Here is a 19,946-nt window from a genome sequence, read left to right on the forward strand (position 1 = left end):
GATCTGTATCCCATTTGTGAAACTCCTTCTTGACCTATCTGTGATTTCTGTTCCAGGCCTGAATGTACATGGAGAAACCATCAGAATCAGTTCCATCTGCTGGAAATATCAATCTTCTCAGCACCTGGTTGCTTGAGCCGTGTAGACCCTGCCTCTGACCCATGCAATGGTGATACCCGGAGACCCTCAGGTACCTGGAAACATTAAGGTGCAATAGTATCTCAATTATCTGGATAACTCCTGGTTTAGGGTTGCCATGGAAACCAGGAACCTTGGTAACAGAGAAGTGCGGCCTTTCCTCTCTCCCTTCACAGCACTGCAGTCCCTGAGATGCACCAAATTTCAGCCCCTGGCCTTGCCTAAGCTGAGCTATTTCATTTTATAACCACTTATAGGAATCTAAATATTCCTCCAAAATACTGAGAATCTGACCTGAATCTGAATAGGAAATGTGCACGTTTCTAGCCAGGGACTCAAGCATTGAATATTTCCTGCTAAAAATGGAAACGGGAGGTATGGGTGATGGTTTTGATCATAGTTAGAAGTCAGATAAACTGGAGTTTCAACCCTGAATTTCCCATTTATATGTCTTATGACTTGGCAAGTTATTCACCCTGAGGGTCAACTCCCTCATATTTAAAGTGGGGACAATAATGCCGTGGAGAATTATCATGAGGATTAGCCCAGGGAAGCTCAGTCAAGGCTGGTTACTACTAAGGCCCCGCTCAACTCTAGGGGGTGCCACTCACACGGAGGCTGTAGGAATGGGGCTTCTCGGAGCAGGGCGACTCCGTGACCCATAAAAGGGCCCATTTTGCATCTTTATCATCTCAGCGTCAGCATGACAGAATGATCAGAAATAAAAATGATCAGAAATCGTAAGTCCACGAGGAGGTCCAAGAATGGGGCCAGAATGAATCCCTCATGACCCCAAGCCCTGCGGCCACTCGGTGGCACCAGCACTACTCCAGTCCTGCCAGGGCACGTTTGGGGTTAAAGCCTCCGGACCCGGGGAAGAAACCAAAGAAAGACTCTCCTCCTGAGCTCCCGGGACACACAGGGCACGGGGCGCCAGGCCGCGGAGTCCCCGGCCCAGAGCGGCCCTGGAACAGCAGGCGAGGGACAGCCGAGTGACATCGGGCGCCGAGCGAGGTCCCGCCTGAAAGGTCCGGCTCCGCCCCCTGCTCTTCTCCTCCCCCCTCCCCCCCGCTGCCCTCCCCTCCGCTTCCCACCCCTCCTCTCTCTCCTCCCCTCCCCTCCACCCGCCCTCTGCAGCCTCTCCTCCACTCCTCCCCTCCCCTCCCTCCTTTCCCCTCCCCTCCCTCCTTTCCCCTCCCCTCCCTCCTTTCCCCTCCCCCTCAGCCCCTCCTCCCCTCCTCGCTGCCGTCTCCCCTCCCTCTTCCCTCCTCCCTTCTCCCCCGGCTCCTGAAGAGCGCGCGGCGGAGGAGAGCAGCCGGTTACTTCCTCCAGCGTCTGCGCGGAGCGCGGTGTAGTCCCAGCCCCGAGCGCCCGGAGCCCGCCCGCCAGCAGCCCGCCGCCCGCCGCCCCCCGCCCGTCCCGGCCTCCCGGACATCCACCCCCGCGCGCCCGCGGCCGCGCCCGCGCCCCAGTCGGCGCGCACCGAGGACCCCGGGCCCCGAACCGCCGGCGGCCCTGCCCGAAGAGGCGCGGTAAGAGCGGGATCGGGCCGGGCGGGCGGCCGGGGTCCGGCGGGGACCGGGGTCCGGCGGGGAGCGTCCTCCGGCGCCGGATCCTCTAACGGGGGACCCAGGAACCGGGCGGGGGACGTGGGTGGCGCCGAGGTCCGGATCCCGGGGCGCAGCCGGGGTCCAGGCGGGGTGGCGGCTATCCGTAGCATTCGGGGGTCGCGCGTCTGGGATCCGGTCCGCTCGGGGCTCGTGTTCCTGGGGCCGAGTGGCTTTTGGGGCGGCGGGCCGAGCTCGGAGTGGGCCCGGCGGTGACGGGCGGAGCAGCCTGTGAACTTGGGCCGCGGCCCCGGGGTCGTCGAGGTGGCAGGGGCGGGCGGGGCGCGCCGGCTTGTTTCACTTGCTTTTGTTTTAAAAGGAAACGCGGGCGTGGTAGGGGGGCTCCTGCCAGTGGGCGCCCGGCGGACCTGATTTCGCGAAGGGGTGGGGGACGCTGGAGAGGGTGTCCGAGGGGCCCCGGCGCGCCCGGGTTTGCGGGTGACTTACGGGAGGACGCCGGGCCTGGGAAGATCTGGGGTGCCGGGCGCCTGAAACACCTGGGAGGCTGCGGCTTCCCGAAAACGCGCCGATCCCAATCCCCCGGTCACCTGCGCGGCCAGGTCCCGGGCCCGGCCGGGGCGGCGGGCGAGGGAGGGGCCGGGAGGGTCCTGCGGCTCCAGTGGGACCCCCACGGGCGCCCCAGGACCTCTGGATCCGGGCCCCTCGGTCCTACGAGGCGAACATGGGGAGCCTGTCGGAAATGGAGATGTGGGTGCACAAGGCTGACTTTATTTTCCCGTTCTTAGAGCATTTTGGATGAAGGGGTAACAGCGTTTGAGCGTGTATGGCTTTTTTTTTTTTAGCACATGAGACTTTTATATTGGCCTGTATTCAATTTTAGGGTATCCGAAAATAGTAGTTGACCTGCTTCTACTGATTTAGAAAGTAAAGAAGTGAGCAGTCCCCTTTGGAGATAGGGGTAATTTATTTTAATTTACCCGTAAGAGATTATGTTTGTTCTGTACAGTGGAAGCGGCTGTGCGCTGCCTGCTTGCCCACATCACCACCAATCAGAGAGATAAATCTCTAAGTTAAGGTTTATTAAAATTCTGAATAATATCACAATATAGTAAACGCTAGCGCTCTGAGTCCTGCAGGGAAATAGTCAAACACTCATTTCTGGGATTAGTCATTCCTCTCTCTAAATTGATAACTTTCAAAGGAAAAAGCAAACCAATCTTCAAAAGTGCATTTCAGGTTTGTTTTTGTTTTTCTTTATTCTTGCTTTTTTTGAAGTTACCTAAATGCAAACCTGTGCTCTAATCTCACATAAGCGATCACTTGTTCCCATAAGGGTACTGTTGTCCGGCAAGTTCTGCTTGTTTTAAAATTTAACCATTCTCAGCCCTTCCATTTCTGCCATTTTCCCTTTTTTTTTGTTGTTCAAAAGCATCGATCAATAGGGCAACACCAAAAAGATCTAAATGTGAAATTGACTTAGGTGGAGAAACTTGGCCTGTCTGCCACCTTCACAAGCTGTGTCGAGTAAAATAAGGGAACTTAAATTTGATTAGCTATGTGTTTGTCAGAAACCATTGGTAGAGCATTTTGATTCTACATGGTTTTTACAAAACAAATTAAAAGCCGGACGACAGAAGAATTCTATTCCATAGCTAGTCATTACAGCTCTTTATGTGGGAGTGGTAGACCGCCTCTCCTCCTGGTATTTGTACACAAAAACCAGGCGAGGCTCCTCCATTGCCTTCCACATCTATTCTCTGTCCATCTCCGTGAAGCTGAAGAATGTGGAATAAAGTCTGCAAACCAGGCGAAGAAGATGGGTAACTGACAACACCCAAGGTGTGCTTTCATTTTGGTCTCCTGTTTGAGGCTTGCTGATGTAATCAACAGGTGACAGGACTTAGTTCATCCAGGTCAGTGGCATAAAGCTCTACCTTCAGGAGCATTTCACGTCATGAAGCGTCTCGAGCAGGGGCCTAGTCTGATGATAATCTGTGTGCCATCTCTGCTCTTTATTGATGTGCTGGGAGGAGGGCACACACCTCATCATTCAGGTGATCCTGGCTCCTGGAGGAGCTCAGGAGGTAGGGCCATACTCCCCCGGGGGTTTGGTCTGCCCTGTGCCCCTTAGATGCCCCCGCAGTAGCTGTGTGATCCTGGGCAAGATCCCGAGGTCTCTGTTGCCTCGCTGTAAGATGGTATAACATCTGCCTCTCAGGGGTGTCAGACAGTTGAGTGAGGAGGGAAGGTGTGGTGCCCCAGCTCAGGCTTAGCCCTTAGCAAGGTGGGTTCTACCAGGGCAGTGATCATCAGTAATGAGTATTGATTCTTGAATGCCTGTGGATGACAGGATCCACCAAGTGGAGATTCTGAGCAAACGCGCGGTCACTTTTGATCCAGGACAACTCCTCCCCTCCAAACCCCTACTCCCACCCCTCCACCCCCAACTACGATTTACTGTCAAAGCTTTCGCGCCTCCACTGGCCCCCAATATAATTACCCGCACTCTGAGGGTTTTTACGGGCCTGTCCAGTGCCTCTGGCCTCCCTGGTGGCTGGGACTCTCCTCCCATACTGCCTTTCTAGCCAAGGGGGTGTGTGTCTGTGTGCTGAGTTGTTGGGAGGTCTGTTTAGCCATAACGTTGACTATAAAGAGGAAACAAGAAAGTACAAACTCGAATTAAGTAGTTACAGGAAAATAAGCTGTTTGCCTCCGTCAGTGAGTCTATCCATTGCGCAATGTTTTAATTACTCAAGGTTCTCAGTTGTAACAGGTAGGAGTGCTCAGTGGAGACCGCAGGGTGGGCAGTTAGAGGTACCCCATAAAGCTTCCTTCTAGACCTCCACTTCAAGGCCATGAAGCAGGGAGGGTGGGTTACTGTCATAGGGGATTCCCAGGTTATTTGAAAATCAGCTTTAGTTGCTCTGTTTTTTTTAATCTAACACTAGGGCAGGATTATCTAAGTACCTTTCTCACTTATTAATGTTTAACTTACCCCGCCAAACAATTACATTTTAGGGCCCCAAATAAGTTTTCAGTTGATTACAGCAATCACAGGTCACATATGGAACTGTCCAAATGCCAGTCACCCATGTAGCTCTAAGTTTCCTAATAGCCACGGTAAATATGGTGAAATTAATTTCCATGTATTTCAATTAACCTCGCACATTCAAAATATGACATAAACATGCAGTAAATACAAAATTAGTACCGAGATACTTTACTTTTCGCTACGAAATCTTTGAAATTGAGAGTGTGTTTTGCATGCTGAGCACATCGGACGGAGTTCGCCCTAGCCCAGTGCCAAGCGCTCAGGAGCCCCGCGTGGCTGGTGGCCGCCACGTTGGTCAGTGCAGGTCCAGGATAAGCCCAGACCAAGCAAGTAAGGCAGATCCGTGATCAGAATTACTTCCTCTTGAAGAAATGCACAGCTGAGCAACACGCCAAGCAGACGTATTTTGAGCTTGTGTATTCAACGCAGGAGGATCTAGACAACGCCAAGAGGGTTTGAGCTCCGGCCCTGGTTCTCCTTTTTATCTGCTTCCTGGGCCTGTGCTTCCTCACAGCTTGGAGAGGGGAGGGGGCCTCCTAGGAGGGTCTCCCAGCAGGCTTTCCTGGATCTGGATCTGTCTGGGAGCTGCAGTGGCACTTCATCCCTGCGCTTGCCCTGGAGCTCCCAGGTTGAGCTGACTGTCGCCCTTGCATACGGGAGATAGCCCTCGGCCTGCCCGGCAGCCCCCCCAGGCCCACACCCCGAGGTGACCTTGGAATTGACGGCGGAAAGCAGGCCCTCCCACTCCTGTCCTGGAAGGACCCAGGCCCCCAGCCCAGCTCACCCAGCCAGCCAGAAGGCAACTTTATCCGTATGCCTCAAATCGAAATAGAATTCAGCGGAGAATCAGCATTATTCTTTAATTACTTAAGTAGCATGCCGTTTGTGAGAAGAATTCCTGGCATTCAGTTTTGAATGACCTGTTAGGGCTGGAGAACTTGGACCAACTGTGCCAGAATTAGGTGTGGATGCGCCCATGCAGACTTCTTAAAAATGGACTTGATTTGTTGCCTCTTTGACTTTCTTCATTTCTTTTCCTTTTTTTTTTAAGATGAATGATTTTGGCATCAAGAACATGGACCAGGTGGCCCCTGTGTCCAGCAGTTACAGAGGGACACTCAAGGTGAGTGAACAAGTTTTAATTAAAACTTAAAAAAAAAAAAATTGGAAAACTCTATCTCTAGGAGAAAAAACAGTGGGTTGGGTCCCAGAAGACCGGTTCTAGCCCTAGCTTTTTAATTAACTGGCTGTGTGACTCTGGACTGTTTGCTTAATCTCTCTGGGTCTCCGTTTTCTAGTCTGCAAAATGGGTGTCCTGGTGCGTGTTCGATTTGTCCTCCAAGATATGAAACCATTTAATTTGTAGATGGTGAGGCCTTTGTAGTTTCTTTCGGAGGCTCCTACCAGGTGAAAAATCCTATGAATTCTCCAGAGAACAGAGCTGGGGGAGCTATCTGTTCTGTCCCCCCAGGAGTTTTCTTGGGTGACAGAAAAGCTGTCTAAGAACTGAAATGAAAGAGCTTAGAAGAGGCAGGCGGGCCCAACTGCTCCCATCAGAAGGGTCAGTGCCCACCGGGATGCAGGCAGTCTGTCCTTCCAGGCACAACTGCGCCTGTTTATGTAAACCAAAGGACAGATTAAAGATGAAAGAGCCTTCTCAGCTGCGTAATAAACATTCTGTGTAGTTTCTGTCTCAATCCCTTTGGGGAACATTCTTTAGCAGCACAAACTGATAATTTCCCATTTACCTTCTACAAATGTGACAGCGAGATTTGATGGGGGGTTTTTTTAGTGTTGAGTAGTAAACATGTCTCAGAAACAGCGATTTTAAATTGGCCTCCTCCTAGCTTGGTGTTTTGTATGATAATGTGTCTCTGGCATGTTACATTTTTCTCAGTAGATCAGCGTGAGGTTATCTGTCTGATAGAGCCCCAAGAGGCAAAAATTGGCACAGGCCTTTCTAGAGTGTCATGAAATTTATCAGACGTCAAGTCAGCGAGGTTTTCTTTTTTCTGTTCATTTTGGTCAGACGTTTTCAGTTGTTGGCATGGCAGAAACCATACAAGAAATTATGGTATTAAGTTTGAAACGACCCCTCTAGAGAGAAGACTTCTCCTATAAACTAGAAGAGTTTGACGATGCCTGTGCGTGCGATCTCTGGGCTTGGAGAAGAAACTGTCATTGCTGAAATTTGATGTGTTGAAATACGCAGCAGGAATTTGTCTTGTCTTTTGGCTTCCTGGTTTTAAAAAAAAGAACAGTCAGGAGTACAGTCAGGAAAGGGCAGGCATTTCTTAGTCACCTGGGCAATGCTAGTGGGAATTTTTAAAATCTATTGGCTATTTCACCAAAATTGGCACTGCTATAAGGTAGTTCATAAGCCGAGATGAGCATTTCACACTCGCAGGATTGGTCTTTCCCCCGTGGGTTTTGGGCAATTGGACATCCTTGCTTTGGGTTTTGGGGGGCTGGGCTCCAACATCATTGGGACATCATTGGGTTGAGCGCCTACTTCTTATGTAATGCGTCATTCATTGTTCTGCATTTCTAAAAAGAAAGCACACAAACTGTTTGATTTGTAAACGTGTTACACATTTTTTAATTGATGACTCAACAGATGGGTCATTGCATTGCACATGACATGGGATTTCCAGCTTATGTTGGAAAAATATAACCTTTCTTCACGTTTTTCTTCAACAAGTTAGGCAATGATGAATCAAGCCTTTATCTGTTACATGTGTTACTCATAAATGAGTCTTTTTTCCTTTTTTTGACCGTGCCATGCAGCATGAGGGGTCTTAGTTCTCAACCAGGGATCGAACCCGTGCCCCCTGCAGTGGAAGTGCAGTCTTAACCACTGGACCACCAGGGAAGTCCCAGTGAGTCTTACATTAAAGGCTATTCCATTTGTAAATGTTAGATGAGATTATTAGAAATCCTCACAGCTCCAGGCTTATCTTTCTCTGTGTATTTCTCCCCCTCTTTCCCCTAAATTATAGGTAGTTTAACTTTAAACCTATTTCCTTTAGAAATCTTTCCCCTTAATAGATGATGGGGGAGGGGTGTCCTTTTCAATACACTAAACTTTTACAAAATTAAGTCTTAAGGAATGTTCTCATATGTATTATTATTTTCTGAACGGTTGGAATAGATGAGGAAAGACGTGTAGTTTCAGTTGCAGTGTTTCGTGGTAAACATTTCAGAATAAATGCTTCAGCAGAAAAAGTAATGTATTTTGTTGTTTGATTTTTCATTTTCATTAAATCACTCGCCTTTCATTTTAACTGCAGTGAACCAAGTCGTTTTTCTTATACACACAGCCTAAGCATCTCTCCCAAGTAGCTTAGAGGGCCCAGGTGTTTGGACCGCAGTGGTCTCTGAGTCCCTCTAGGCACTGTTCTAAGATTCTCTTGGTTTTAGGTTTGTTTACTTAATTTATTCATTTAAATTGGTTAGGCCATTAAAAATAAATTCCCAGTCATTCTGGCTCTGTGGTTGATGACAGGCGGACCTTGTTGTGTTGTACTTCGCTTTACTGGGCTTTTTACAAATTGAAGGTTTGTGCCAACCCTGCATCGTAAGTTTATCGGCACCATCCTTCCAACAGCATTTGCTCTCTTCGTGTCTCTGTGTCACATTTTGGTAATCCTTGAAATATTTCAAACCCTCCACCAGCGAAATGATTACAGCTCTCTGAAGGCTTAGATGATGGTTAGCATTTTTTAGCAATAAAGTATTTTTTAATTAAGGTATGCCTAGTTTTTAGACATAATGCTATTGCACAATTAATAGTGTAAACATAACTTTTACACGTATTGGGAAACCAAAAAATTTGTGTGACTCGCTTTACTGCAATATTCGCTTTATTTTGATGGTCTGGAACCACACCTGCAGTATCTCCAAGGTATGCCTGTAAGTGATCCAGAGTAAAATAGAATCCTTCTGGTCACTTTGACCCTGTCAGAAGTCTACTCAGAGTACTGGCTGGTTGATTCCATGCGTGGCTTTATGACTGGCGGCTTAATCAGGGAGCATCCGTGAGGCTGCCCACGGACCACTTTGAAAATAGGTCATTAAATAAGCTTAAATGTCACGTTTCCGTTTTCTCTCCCTCTGCCTTTGCAGCGCCAGCCTGCCTTTGACACCTTTGATGGCTCCCTGCTCGCTGTTTTCCCCTCCCTAAATGAAGAGCAGACACTCCAGGAAGTGCCAACGGGCTTGGATTCAATTTCTCATGGTAATTTGTTACTCAGACTTGACAAGTTGCGCGTGACGTCCCTAAGTAGTTCAGTTCATAGATTATAATTCATAAGTGACGAATGTTGGTATCTTGAATCTCTGTATGAAAAGTCCGGTAGAGGCTCAGATCTGAGAGAAGACAGTTTTCCTTTTTTATGCGCTTGGTGACTCGGAAGTCCTCACTTGCCAGACACACCCCAGGAAGGGTGGGTGCCCTGCTGGGAGCAAACCACAGGGGGTCTCCCCCCCACGCCCCAGCTTCTCTTTAGGATATTTCAACGCTGCAGCCAGCCCGGGCCCCATCTCCCAGTCCCCTCTGTGAAGCAGACCAGTAGACTTGAAAACGCACCCCGACTTTTCATCCCGGGTTCGCATCCTTAGCTGGATCTCCCTCCCCTACCCCGAGTTTTGGGGCAACAAATTATTCCTGCTCATCTTTACCCATCTGCGTTTGCTTCTGTAGTTCTTAACGTCATTGTTTATTCTTTTTAAGGGAATAGCACGTCAAGTAATGCCTCTGAGATTACTGTGATAGAGTTATTAGTTGGAAACATTCCAGAAATTACTTTGTCATATGAAGTAGGTGCTAGAAAATACAGCCCAGAAAATTAATTAAAACATACATGCTTGCGTAAGCGTGCCATCACGTGACGGTCATTTATCATTCTTGAAATTGCTGAGGGAATCCAGAGAAGGCTGCGTTTCAATAAAAATTGACGTCACGGGTGCTAAGTGCTGTGTGTTCCTGTTACATCTGATGTTCCTTTGCTGCCGCTTAGTTTAATGGAAGTCGCTTCCAAATTAGCCATTTACAACCCCTTAAGGCTTTTGGCCAAAAACCTTGCAACTTCTTTCATTGTCAAAAATGTAAGAATAGCCTTAAATAGAAATGTTATCTAGGCATCACTGTTCTATGAAGTTTGGCAAAAAATCAAACTCGGGTTTTATTTTAGATTTTTTTAAATAAGTGTAGTTATGAGATGTATAATATTTTCTCAATTGCAGTCAAAAAAACCCAGTTTTTGTTAATATTTACACTCATCTAAGGAATGATGCGGAAGATTTGAGATCAGAATTGTTCTTCCCTAGAAGCTAAGACTTCCCCCCCTCAATTCTCCCTGTGTTGCTGCCAGCTTGAACTCCTAACATCCCCGTGGGGTTTCTTTTCCAGACTCGACCAACTGTGAGTTGCCTCTGTTGACCCCATGCAGCAAGGCTGTGATGAGTCAAGCCTTAAAAGCTACCTTCAGTGGCTTCAAAAAGGAGCAGCGCCGCCTTGGCATCCCGAAGAGTAAGCGCTCCTTCCTGGAGCTTTCTGCGCCTGCGCTGTACTAGACAGAGCCATCAGGGTGCCATAGCTTGAGATGACTTAATTTCAAGCGTTTGTTTAGGGCGTATTGAAAAGAGGGACAGAGCTGTCATTAAGCTGAGCCAGTTTTTATTTCAAAATCCAACCAAATGAACACTTCATCCAGCACTGCTGTCAGTGCCTCAACATCTTCCTGGGTGTCTCGTTCATTTCCTTGGACTCTGGTGCCCGTCTGGGCTCTGTGGGTAAATCAGGAGTGCTTCTGGCCTTACTGCCTCCTTTTCTTCCCTCCCCTGTAGATCCCTGGCTGTGGACTGAGCAACAGGTGTGCCAGTGGCTTCTCTGGGCCACCAACGAGTTCAGTCTGGTGGACGTCAACCTCCAGAGGTTTGGCATGACCGGCCAGGTGTTGTGTAACCTTGGCAAGGAGCGCTTTCTGGAGCTGGCGCCTGACTTTGTGGGTGACATTCTCTGGGAACACCTGGAGCAGATGATCAAAGGTACCAGTGAGCAACTGGGTTCCCGGGGCGGGGTGAGCATAGCAGGGAAGAGTGATGGGGGGGGGTCATGCTTGCCAACCGTAGGGCTGGCATTTCAGTGATGTAGGGCAGATTGTCTGAAAATGCCACTGGCGTGAGTCAGCTACGTGGCGGTGATTTATGGATTTTGACTCCACTTAAGTACGTGTGTGGGGAGCATTGGCCACCAGGCAGGAGCCTTAGTCACCAAGGTGTTCAGTGTCGCCAGACGTCATGAGTTGGAGTTGGAGGCATACGTGTGGCTCAGGTGAGGGGACAGCAAGAAGGCCCGTGTTTGGGGCTCACTTTACAGAGCCTTAGGAAATAAGTCAGCCTCGGCGAAAGTGAGCCTTTGTTCAGATAAACTGGGAATTTTATAGTAACATTTCCTAAGACCAAATGGAATCCAACAGAGAATTTTTTTGTTTTATGTTTATAAACCAGTGTAGAAGTAATTGATACGTATTTACACACTGACATAGTATACGGGAACTGGCCTTTGAGCAAAAGAGCTCTTATATAGAAAGTCTTGATTTAGACCTAAAAAGAGCATTGACACCAATGTTAAAAATATATTGAGTTACAAAGGAGAAACGGTATAGTGAGGGAATCCTTCAAGTTAAAAACGTAAGAAAATAAGCCCATTAGAAGAGTTCAGGGAAGTATTCCTCATTTAATTGATTTTAAACTCTGAGTTTCAACGTCTGTTACAGACTCAGAATCTTAAAAAGATCTCAGGGTCGCCCGCCAGCTCTTCTTAGTTATGGCTTCTGAGGGCCAGGGAAACTTAAAGATCCTCAAATTTTCCCTGAACTTGGACACGTCTGGTCTGACAAGTTTCTGGTGAATCCATTTGCTGGCCAGTTAGACCTGTTTTGCCATTTCTCGCTGTGTGAGTCTGTGTGGGTCTGGATTTGTGGGTGTGCATGTGGTTGTGTGTTGGTAGGACGTAAGCACGTACAGGGAATGCTAACCTTTTCCCTGTAAGTTCCTGGGCGTGTGTGTCCCCGTTCGGATGCCCATAGCACTGCTTTGACCTCTCTTTCTGTAGCGCTCACCACCTCTGGACACACCTCAGGGTTTGAGGCAGTGGGTCAGAAGCTTCACCAGGGCAGGAACTGTGTCCATGTTACTAATCTGCTGTATTCCAGCCCCTGGTACAGGGGGTACTTTGTAAACATTTAACCCTTTGTCGACTACATAGATGAATTCAATACACCATCTAGATCTCTCAAATTGTATACTAGAAAATTTAACTTTGCCAATGACAGCACTGAGGAGTTTAGAAGACTTATTCTAGTTATTAGAAAAATGCATTTCTGTCTCTAGTGCTTTTAAACAACGTGATGACATGGAACACCGTCGGATTAAGTGGGAAGTGCTAAAATGCATTTTGTTATGCTGAAATAACCATAGAACAGTAATTCAGAAAGGAACTTTTTTTTGTGTGTAGTTTAAACCTCTCAATTTGTAATCTTATGTCTCCTCTGTCTATTTTTCAGAAAACCAAGAAAAGACAGAAGATCAGTATGAAGAAAATTCACACCTCAACTCAGTTCCTCATTGGATTAATAGCAATTCGTTAGGTCAGTGCAATTGATTCTGCCCTTAAGAGCTTCTGCGTCTTCCCGTTAGGTTCACGGAAGGTTCGAAGGCAGAACCTGCACTGTCCCATACGGTGATCGCACACATTCACAAATCCAGAAGCGCGGCTGGTCCACATTGAGATGTGTGGTGAGAATATAACGCACACCCGCCCCATCTGAAAGTCTTAGGATTGAACAGAGAATGTCAATATCTCCTTAATAATTTTAAAAATTCTGATTACATATTGAAAAGATAATGGCTCTCTTAGGTCAAGTAAAATATTCAAATTCATTTCGCCTGTGTCTTTTTAGTTTTTCAGTGTGGCTACTAGAAAATTTAACGTCACATCAGTGACTTATGTTATCTTTGCTTTGGCCAGGGCTATAAATTGGCAATTTATAGCTCGAGGGGCAGAATGGAGTGAGCCAATTGCTGTGGTCAGATTAGTGTAACAAACAAAGGTGGCAGGCCCAGGAAGTGTGTTGCCAGCAATACTAAATTTGCTCTGAGCTTTGGGGTTTAAATAGGTGTCATGGAATTCTGTCCCTCCTCCTGGTGGTTGACACTGGCGAGTGTAGGTTTTGGTGGTCCCCCAGCCAGAGTGGGCAGGGCAACTGGAGATACTCCCTTATGGGTCACTGGCTGGACGGCAGATCACTTCATCTGTCTGAGCCTTAGTTTCCTCAGAAGCTGAAAGATCCAGTGACCCCGTTGTCCCAAGGCTCACATGGAAGCACTTGAAAAACAAGAGATGTAGAAATATTCACATGAGGCATTGCATCCGGGGTGCAGGGGCTGCAGGCGTTTTGGAAAAGGGCTCACTGACTGAGAAGACGAACAGTTAGAGAAGGGGAGGACACAGTAGAAAACCTGCCCGCCCAAGCCCACACGGCCACTGGGGTTTTGGGGAGGGAAGGCTGGAGCGGGCAGAGCTGCTCGCCCTCCGTTTTGAGGTGTGGAGGGTCGCTGGTCGTCGCGTTGATGTCGCCTGACGGCTCCGCCATCTGTGGTCCTGTTGCAGGTTTTGGCGCGGAGCAAGCGCTGTATGGAATGCAGACACAGAACTACCCCAAAGGCGGCCTCCTGGATGGCCTGTGCCCGGCATCCTCAGCGCCCAGCACGCTCGGTCCCGAGCAGGACTTCCAGATGTTTCCCAAGGCCCGACTCAGCACCGTCAGCGTCAACTACTGCTCCATCAGCCAGGACTTCCCGGCCGGCACCTTGAATCTGCTCTCCAGCAGTTCTGGTAAGATCCAGGCTTCCGAGCGCCCTTCTCAGCAGGGCTGTCGGTTTGATTCCCAGAGCCACGGTGACATGAGCTCAGACATCTGGAGTTCAGCCAGTGGAGGAGGTCAAGGACTGGTCCGTTGGGTCACGGTCCCAACAGTGGCGCTCGGCGAGTTTTCTCCTAACGTACCTCGGGTCCCGGGCACTGGGGGTGCCGGGTAAATGACACAGTCCTTGCTCCTGTGGCCAGCGTCGTCCACGCAGTGGGCTACTGGGGGAGGCAGTGTAGGAAGGTGACAGATCTCTTTGTACGGGGATGCATATGTACTGTGCATGAAGCTCAGGTTGGATTTTTCCACATACACCCAGATTGAGGTGGAGAGGGTGCCAGCACCCCACAAGGCCCCCTCACGGCCCCTCCCAGTTAATAGCATACCCACCCCAAGAGGATCTCATCGTCCTGACTTTTATCGCCATAGTTCTGCCAGTTCTTGAACCTGATACAAGTTGTGTTTTCTTCTGTGTTTGTCTGTTGGCTCACATTGTGCGTGCCTGAGGTCCATCCGCGTTGCTGCCCTTTTCCTTGCTGGGCAGCCCTCTGCTCGGAGCTACATTTGATGCCTCCATCCTGCCGTTGATGGAAGATGCGACTGTGTAGCATACGTATCATAAGGAATAAGCAGCTGTGTTTCAGGGCATCGTGAAAAGTCTGGGTGATCCTGCACCAGCAGAGCGAACGTTTAAAGGGGGTGATGGCGATGACGCCGCCTCCGTGGGTGGTAGCACCGGACGTTCCGTTGTCCTGGAGGGTCAGAGTCTGTCGTTGTCTCTGCCAGGGAAGCCCGGAGACCACGACTCCGCCGAGACGGGCGCCGACAGCTTCGAGAGCTCGGAGTCACTGCTGCAGTCCTGGAACAGCCAGTCGTCCCTGCTGGACGTGCAGCGGGTACCGTCCTTCGAGAGCTTCGAGGACGACTGCAGCCAGTCCCTCGGCCTCAGCAAGCCGACCATGTCCTTCAAGGACTACATCCAGGAGAGGAGCGACCCGGTGGAGCAGGGCAAACCAGTTATACCTGCGGCCGTGCTGGCCGGCTTCACAGGTGGGCGCCACCCCGGGTCCCTGTCCCCTCCCCTGCACCCGCCCAGCCCCGCGCCCGCCCTGTTTATCAAGGGCGTTTCTCGCTGGACCGCATTGTGTTGACACCCCACGTTTTATGCGTGGGGTGTAATCCTGAACCCAAGCGAGCTGTCTCCCTGAATTCAGAAAAGGCCAAATTTGCAGGGATGTCCATGGACACAGGGCTCCGCGGTGTGGATGAGAATCTTCAGGCGGCTCCCTCACCTGGGATGCACCCAGCCAGTGCCTAGAGGGGCAGCAGCAGGAGACACGGGCCTGTGGAGGCTGGAGCTCTGACTCAGCCGCGCCTGGAATTTCAGAGAATGTAAACTGGCTGGGGGAGGGGCCGCAGAGCCAGCCTCCAGTAACCCGGGGACTGTTTACCTTTTCTTGCTTCTCAAATCCATCTTATTTTGAAGGTTTGGGTAAGAGCTATTCTAGGCCGGGGACAAATATTAAAGCTGTTTTTAGAACCAGATATTTCCAGTACTTTAGCGAAAATATCAGAAAATTTTTTTCGTTGCTTCATGTGTTCTTAAATGTGCTTTTTTTTTTCTTCATATTTTGAACATATGGAGCCATTGGGGATTTTAAAAAAATACCTACTTTAAAAAATCCAATAGGTTAAAATAAGAATACGTAGGCACCCATTTTTTTCCCGTCATAGAAAACAAATAGCCGTGAAAAAGTGTTAAAATACTCAGGGAGTGTGGAAACTACTGTGATTTTCATACATGGGCATCAGGGCCTGATAAGAAACTAAACAGCCATGGTGTTGGTGGTTTTCGTTTTAATGTTAGTTACCATTCGTTGCCTGCCAGCTCCGTGTGGTTAACTAAGCCTATGGTCAGTAGACCCTAGGACAGCCTAGCATGGGTGGTATTAACCCATTTTACAGGTGGGGAAGTGGGCTCAGAGGAAGATAGCAGTCTGTGGTCACAAAGGGCACACAGCCTTATCGACAATATAGCCACTGTGCCTTGCGGAACGGCGCTTGGATAAGCGTGTGATCCAGGGCAAGGCACCCGGCCGCTGAGCCCATCTTATCCTTCATCTTTAAAATACTGATACAGTGATACTTCACAAGGTGGCGGCAGTTCTAAGTATTAATCAAGAGAAGGTATATGAAGAGTACTTTGCAAAGCATTATACCTCATCAAATAGAGGCGGTGAAGCCATGGCTACAACCCCAAATGCCCCAGTGACCTCTGAGTCAACCAAGTCTTGGGTTAAGCAGTTTGCCCATTGTCATCTGGCAAGAAAGCTACGCATGGGATTCGGAGAATGACACGCCTCATCCTGTGTTGAAGGGCTCCTTCCACCGCCCGCACCCCTGTGCCACTGGGTGTTTCTAGAAATAAACCTTGAAAGTTATTACATAAGGAACAATTAAATAGGGTGAGGAATTTTGATGCCAAGAGTTGGTGGCCCAGAATTTTTTTTTTTTTTTTTCCAAAAAGACCAACCCCAGCAATCAAGGGCCCAGTGGCCCCTTTTTCAAGAGCAGGAGGCGTGGAGGAAGCCCTCCAGGATTCTCACCAGCACCCAGAGTCACCTTCACCTCAACACCCAGTCCAGAGCCAGATCTCACACTCCTTGTTTCAGTAGGATGACTAAAGCCATGCTGTATTTCAAATCTAGAAAAACACAACCCGCCCCCTATCCCCTCAGGAAGCGGACCTATCCAGCTGTGGCAGTTTCTTCTAGAATTGCTGTCCGACAAATCCTGCCAGCCTTTCATCAGCTGGACGGGGGACGGATGGGAGTTTAAGCTTGCTGACCCCGATGAGGTACGTCCAGAACCTGGGAACTTGGCTCTCAAACCTGATTCCATCACTTGGGGTTCACAGATCCAGTTCTCTGGGGTCACCAGTATACAGATGAGAGCACTTCCACAGGAGGCCTCCCTGACTATCGGGAAATGTGGAGTCTTGTTTCGCTGATGAACAGCTTATAGTGTCCCCTGTTTATGCACTCAGCACCAGGCAGGCTTCACCGCCCTGCTCTGTCATCTAGTTAAAAGGTGAAAGCTGTCCACTGAGGCTGTCGCCTGATCATCTGAAGGTGTTTTAGGAAATTTGCCTTTTCCCTTGGACGGACCGAGCCCTCTCCTCAGCTGAGGTTGGCGGGGCTGCTCCAGCCCCATCTGGAGGAGAAAGCCGAGGGCAGGTCCGATACCAGCCCCTCGAGGACGGTGTAAGGGGGGAGCCCTTGGTCTCTGGTACCAGTGGAGTGCGGTCTGTCACCTCCCCAGTATCCTGGGGCAGCAGAAGCACTGAGGGATGCAGAATGTCCTGAGGTCCTGATCCCACTCAGCAGCTGTGGACGTGGTGGTCAGAATTCAAACCCGGGAGGTGGGTGGGACACAGCATTTCCCTTGTCTCGAGACCTCCCTGCTTCTGAACCCTTGGCTCCTGGGGGTTTTGCTGAGTGAGAGGCCTCCGCAGACGGAGCTTTGGGTGGGGTCACCTCGCTCTCGCATCAGCACCTCCCTCCATCCCCCGAGAAGCAGCCGGGGGATGCAGAGCCCTGGCATGTGCACAAAAGCAGATGACACCTCTGTGGTCCTTACGTAGTGGTCAAGTGAGCATGCGTCCGAATCATTGCTGGGAAAGTGATGCACTTTTTCTTAATTGCCAAATGGAATGGAACTCTTTTCTCTCCGTCCCGCAGGTGGCCCGCCGGTGGGGAAAGCGGAAAAACAAGCCCAAGATGAACTACGAGAAGCTGAGCCGGGGTTTACGCTATTATTACGATAAGAACATCATCCATAAGACGTCGGGGAAGCGCTACGTGTACCGCTTCGTGTGCGACCTCCAGAACTTGCTGGGCTTCACGCCCGAGGAGCTGCACGCCATCCTGGGCGTCCAGCCGGACACGGAGGACTGAGGCCGCCCGGGGCTGGAACTGGGGCCGTGGGGACGCATCCAAGGACCCTGAAAGGCAGGATCGATGCGTCTGGGAACGTCTGCAAGAAGCAGTGGCCTTATTTCATCTGGTACCGCGGTTCTCCGCCGAGCGCAGCACAGTTTCTCGCTTCTAACGCCTGCTGCCAGGTACACGCAACTTAAGATGCTGTTACGTTAGAACGGCCCAGAAAGAAGCGCCGGGCAGCCGTCCTGGCTCTGGGCGGGCTGCGTCGTGACAGGATCGTTCGGGCTGTTGGGTCTTCTCAAAGGAGCGAGCATGTTGTGGACACACACTTTCGGATTTTCTTTTGCCTTTTGCAACCAGGAAACGCCAATGCCAAAGAGGTCTCTGGTTCAGAGGGGGAAGAGAGTGCAAGGAAACAATATCATGCCATTTCAGAAGTTAGTTTGTATATATGACTGTAACCTTATAATTGTTATCACAATCCCCTAACAGACCTATTTAACAGAAATTGTATATTGTAATTTAAAATAATTATATAACTGTATGTGAAATAAGAATTCAGACGGCATTTTGCAATGTATTCCAGTTATCGGGAGCACAGGTGGCATTTTGCAAACATTTAATCTGCCAGGGCAGACTAAGAGAAGTTGTAAAGTGTGTATTATTTACATTTAATATACCTACAGGAATAAGGTCTAAGAGGGTTAATTCCTGGTTTTTTTCGTTTTGTTTTGTCTGGGTTATCTATGGCAAGGACTTTGTACATTTGGGAATTTTTATAAGAAACTTAATGTTATTATCTGGAGGCCCATCTGGCCTCTCTGCTTCTCCTGTAATTGTAATGTAAAAGCTATAAAGCAGTATTTTTCTTGACAAATGGCATATGTTTTCCATTTCTATGCATGCCTTTAAATCAGTTTATATACAAAACTTATTTTTTAGTTCAACTGTTTTTCCCCCAACAACTAACCTCCCCTTGACCAGCCATTTCCTTCCTGTGCCCCAAATTATGCTGTTTGATTAAAATAAGAATACTATTTTTGGAAATATGCGACTCCTTTTCAGAGATCAGGAGGGATTTATGTAGCAGCTATTTTTACTGCAAAAGTAATTCACTGGAAAAAAGTGTGATTTGTAAAGAAAGTTTTATTTTTATCTCAGCTCCATGTAAAGTTGACGTACAGAGCTGAAGGTGCAGGGGGAGGGGAAGCTTTATTAAACCTCCTGAACGTGAGTAAAGCCTGATTTGCCCCATCTTGTTTACCTGTCGAGTCTTGGGCTTTCTGGATACCAAGCTGCTCCTTTCTGTTTAGTGTCCACAGTTTTATTTTCTTGGACGCAGAATGCCCGGAGGCAAAAAGAGGGCCAACAAGATGGGAAAGAGAAGGGATTGGGGTTGTTCCTGTGAAGAAAACATCTTGATCATGACGGAGACTTTTGTAGTTGTTTCAAAGGAATCCCTGGTTCAGCCTGTGCCTCCTGCCTTTTGTAAATGATCAAGTCAAGTTGGTTTCAAAGTTGGACAGCCTTCACTAGCGGCATGAGGAGATACTAGGACCATTGGTGACATCTCTAAAGAAGAATCGTCCATCCATGCGATGAGACCAGGGGCTTGGGTGGTAGGGCGAGCGGGGGAGAGCAGAGCTGGAAGGGGCACCACACAGCCTCAGTACCCACACAAGACTGTATTCCAGTATCACTACGCCCAAGGTATTTTTCTCAAGCAGGACCTGTTTATCTCTCAGACATCTGTTTATAACATCAACAGACATGGGACTGGGAACATCTTGCTGCCAAAAAGAAATCTTAGCCATTGGCTCATGTTATATGGGGTTTGACCACATGAAATTGCCAATGTTTGTCTGTTTCATCTACGAAGTTGGCAGTTGTATGTGGCTCAACCCAAGAGTTACGGAAAATCAAATCCATGGTAAACCTTTGGCGTGGTAATGAGCAGGAGTATAAAAGTTTTGTAATTTGGCCTTTTCTTTCTCAAATAATAAAGTATTTTGTTTATATAAACTCCTCCTTGTAAGGGTCCTCGTTCTTCATCCCCACCGACCCCCCCGGCATGGAGGCGGTGGAGTCAGGATACTGGGCTCAGAACCGCCGGACACACACCTGCTCAGTCCCTCAGAATTACATCTCCCTTTAACTGATTTCACACACCCATCCCCTAGTAAATTGGGACCAAGCTGGAACCAACTGTGAGCACTTCCCGAAGGAATTCCCCAAAAGTGTTCCTTAAGGCGAAAAATTTTCAAGAAGAGATTAAAATAGAAAAATCCAGGGGTCTAGTCTTTGCCAGGGGTTTGGC

At 48.9% G+C, this 19,946-nt stretch overlaps 1 protein-coding gene across 7 annotated transcripts; it reads left to right on the plus strand.

The window, feature by feature from the left end:
* The first annotated feature begins 1,402 nt into the window (after positions 1–1,402).
* On the plus strand, positions 1,403–19,651 carry ETS2 (ETS proto-oncogene 2, transcription factor). Of its 7 annotated transcripts, none has more exons than XM_082458828.1 (10): positions 1,405–1,670; positions 5,810–5,881; positions 8,884–8,995; positions 10,169–10,288; positions 10,606–10,812; positions 12,327–12,410; positions 13,433–13,657; positions 14,475–14,738; positions 16,397–16,545; positions 17,429–19,651. In XM_082458828.1, the coding sequence occupies exons 2-10, from the start codon at positions 5,810–5,812 to the stop codon at positions 17,642–17,644; spliced, it is 1,449 nt and encodes a 482-aa protein (XP_082314954.1). In that variant the 5' UTR covers positions 1,405–1,670; the 3' UTR covers positions 17,645–19,651. The 7 variants fall into 7 exon arrangements, with proteins under 7 accessions (XP_082314960.1, XP_082314958.1, XP_082314954.1 ...); XM_082458829.1 differs by having other exon boundaries at positions 1,406–1,670; positions 10,606–10,806; XM_082458830.1 differs by having other exon boundaries at positions 1,407–1,670; positions 16,427–16,545.
* Positions 19,652–19,946: the final 295 nt, after the last annotated feature.

The sequence above is a fragment of the Balaenoptera physalus genome (genome assembly GCF_965194825.1).
Source record: "Balaenoptera physalus genome assembly, chromosome: 4".
Lineage (NCBI taxonomy): Eukaryota > Metazoa > Chordata > Mammalia > Artiodactyla > Balaenopteridae > Balaenoptera > Balaenoptera physalus.

Excerpts from the sequence above, each read along its gene's own strand:
- ETS2 (XM_082458828.1), top strand. The coding sequence starts at position 5,810 with ATGAATGATTTTGGCATCAAGAACATGGACCAGGTGGCCCCTGTGTCC. Across the intron at positions 14,739-16,396 it reads CGTGCTGGCCGGCTTCACAG|AAAAACACAACCCGCCCCCT; the intron begins GTGGGCGCCACC and ends TTTCAAATCTAG. Across the intron at positions 16,546-17,428 it reads AGCTTGCTGACCCCGATGAG|GTGGCCCGCCGGTGGGGAAA; the intron begins GTACGTCCAGAA and ends TCCGTCCCGCAG.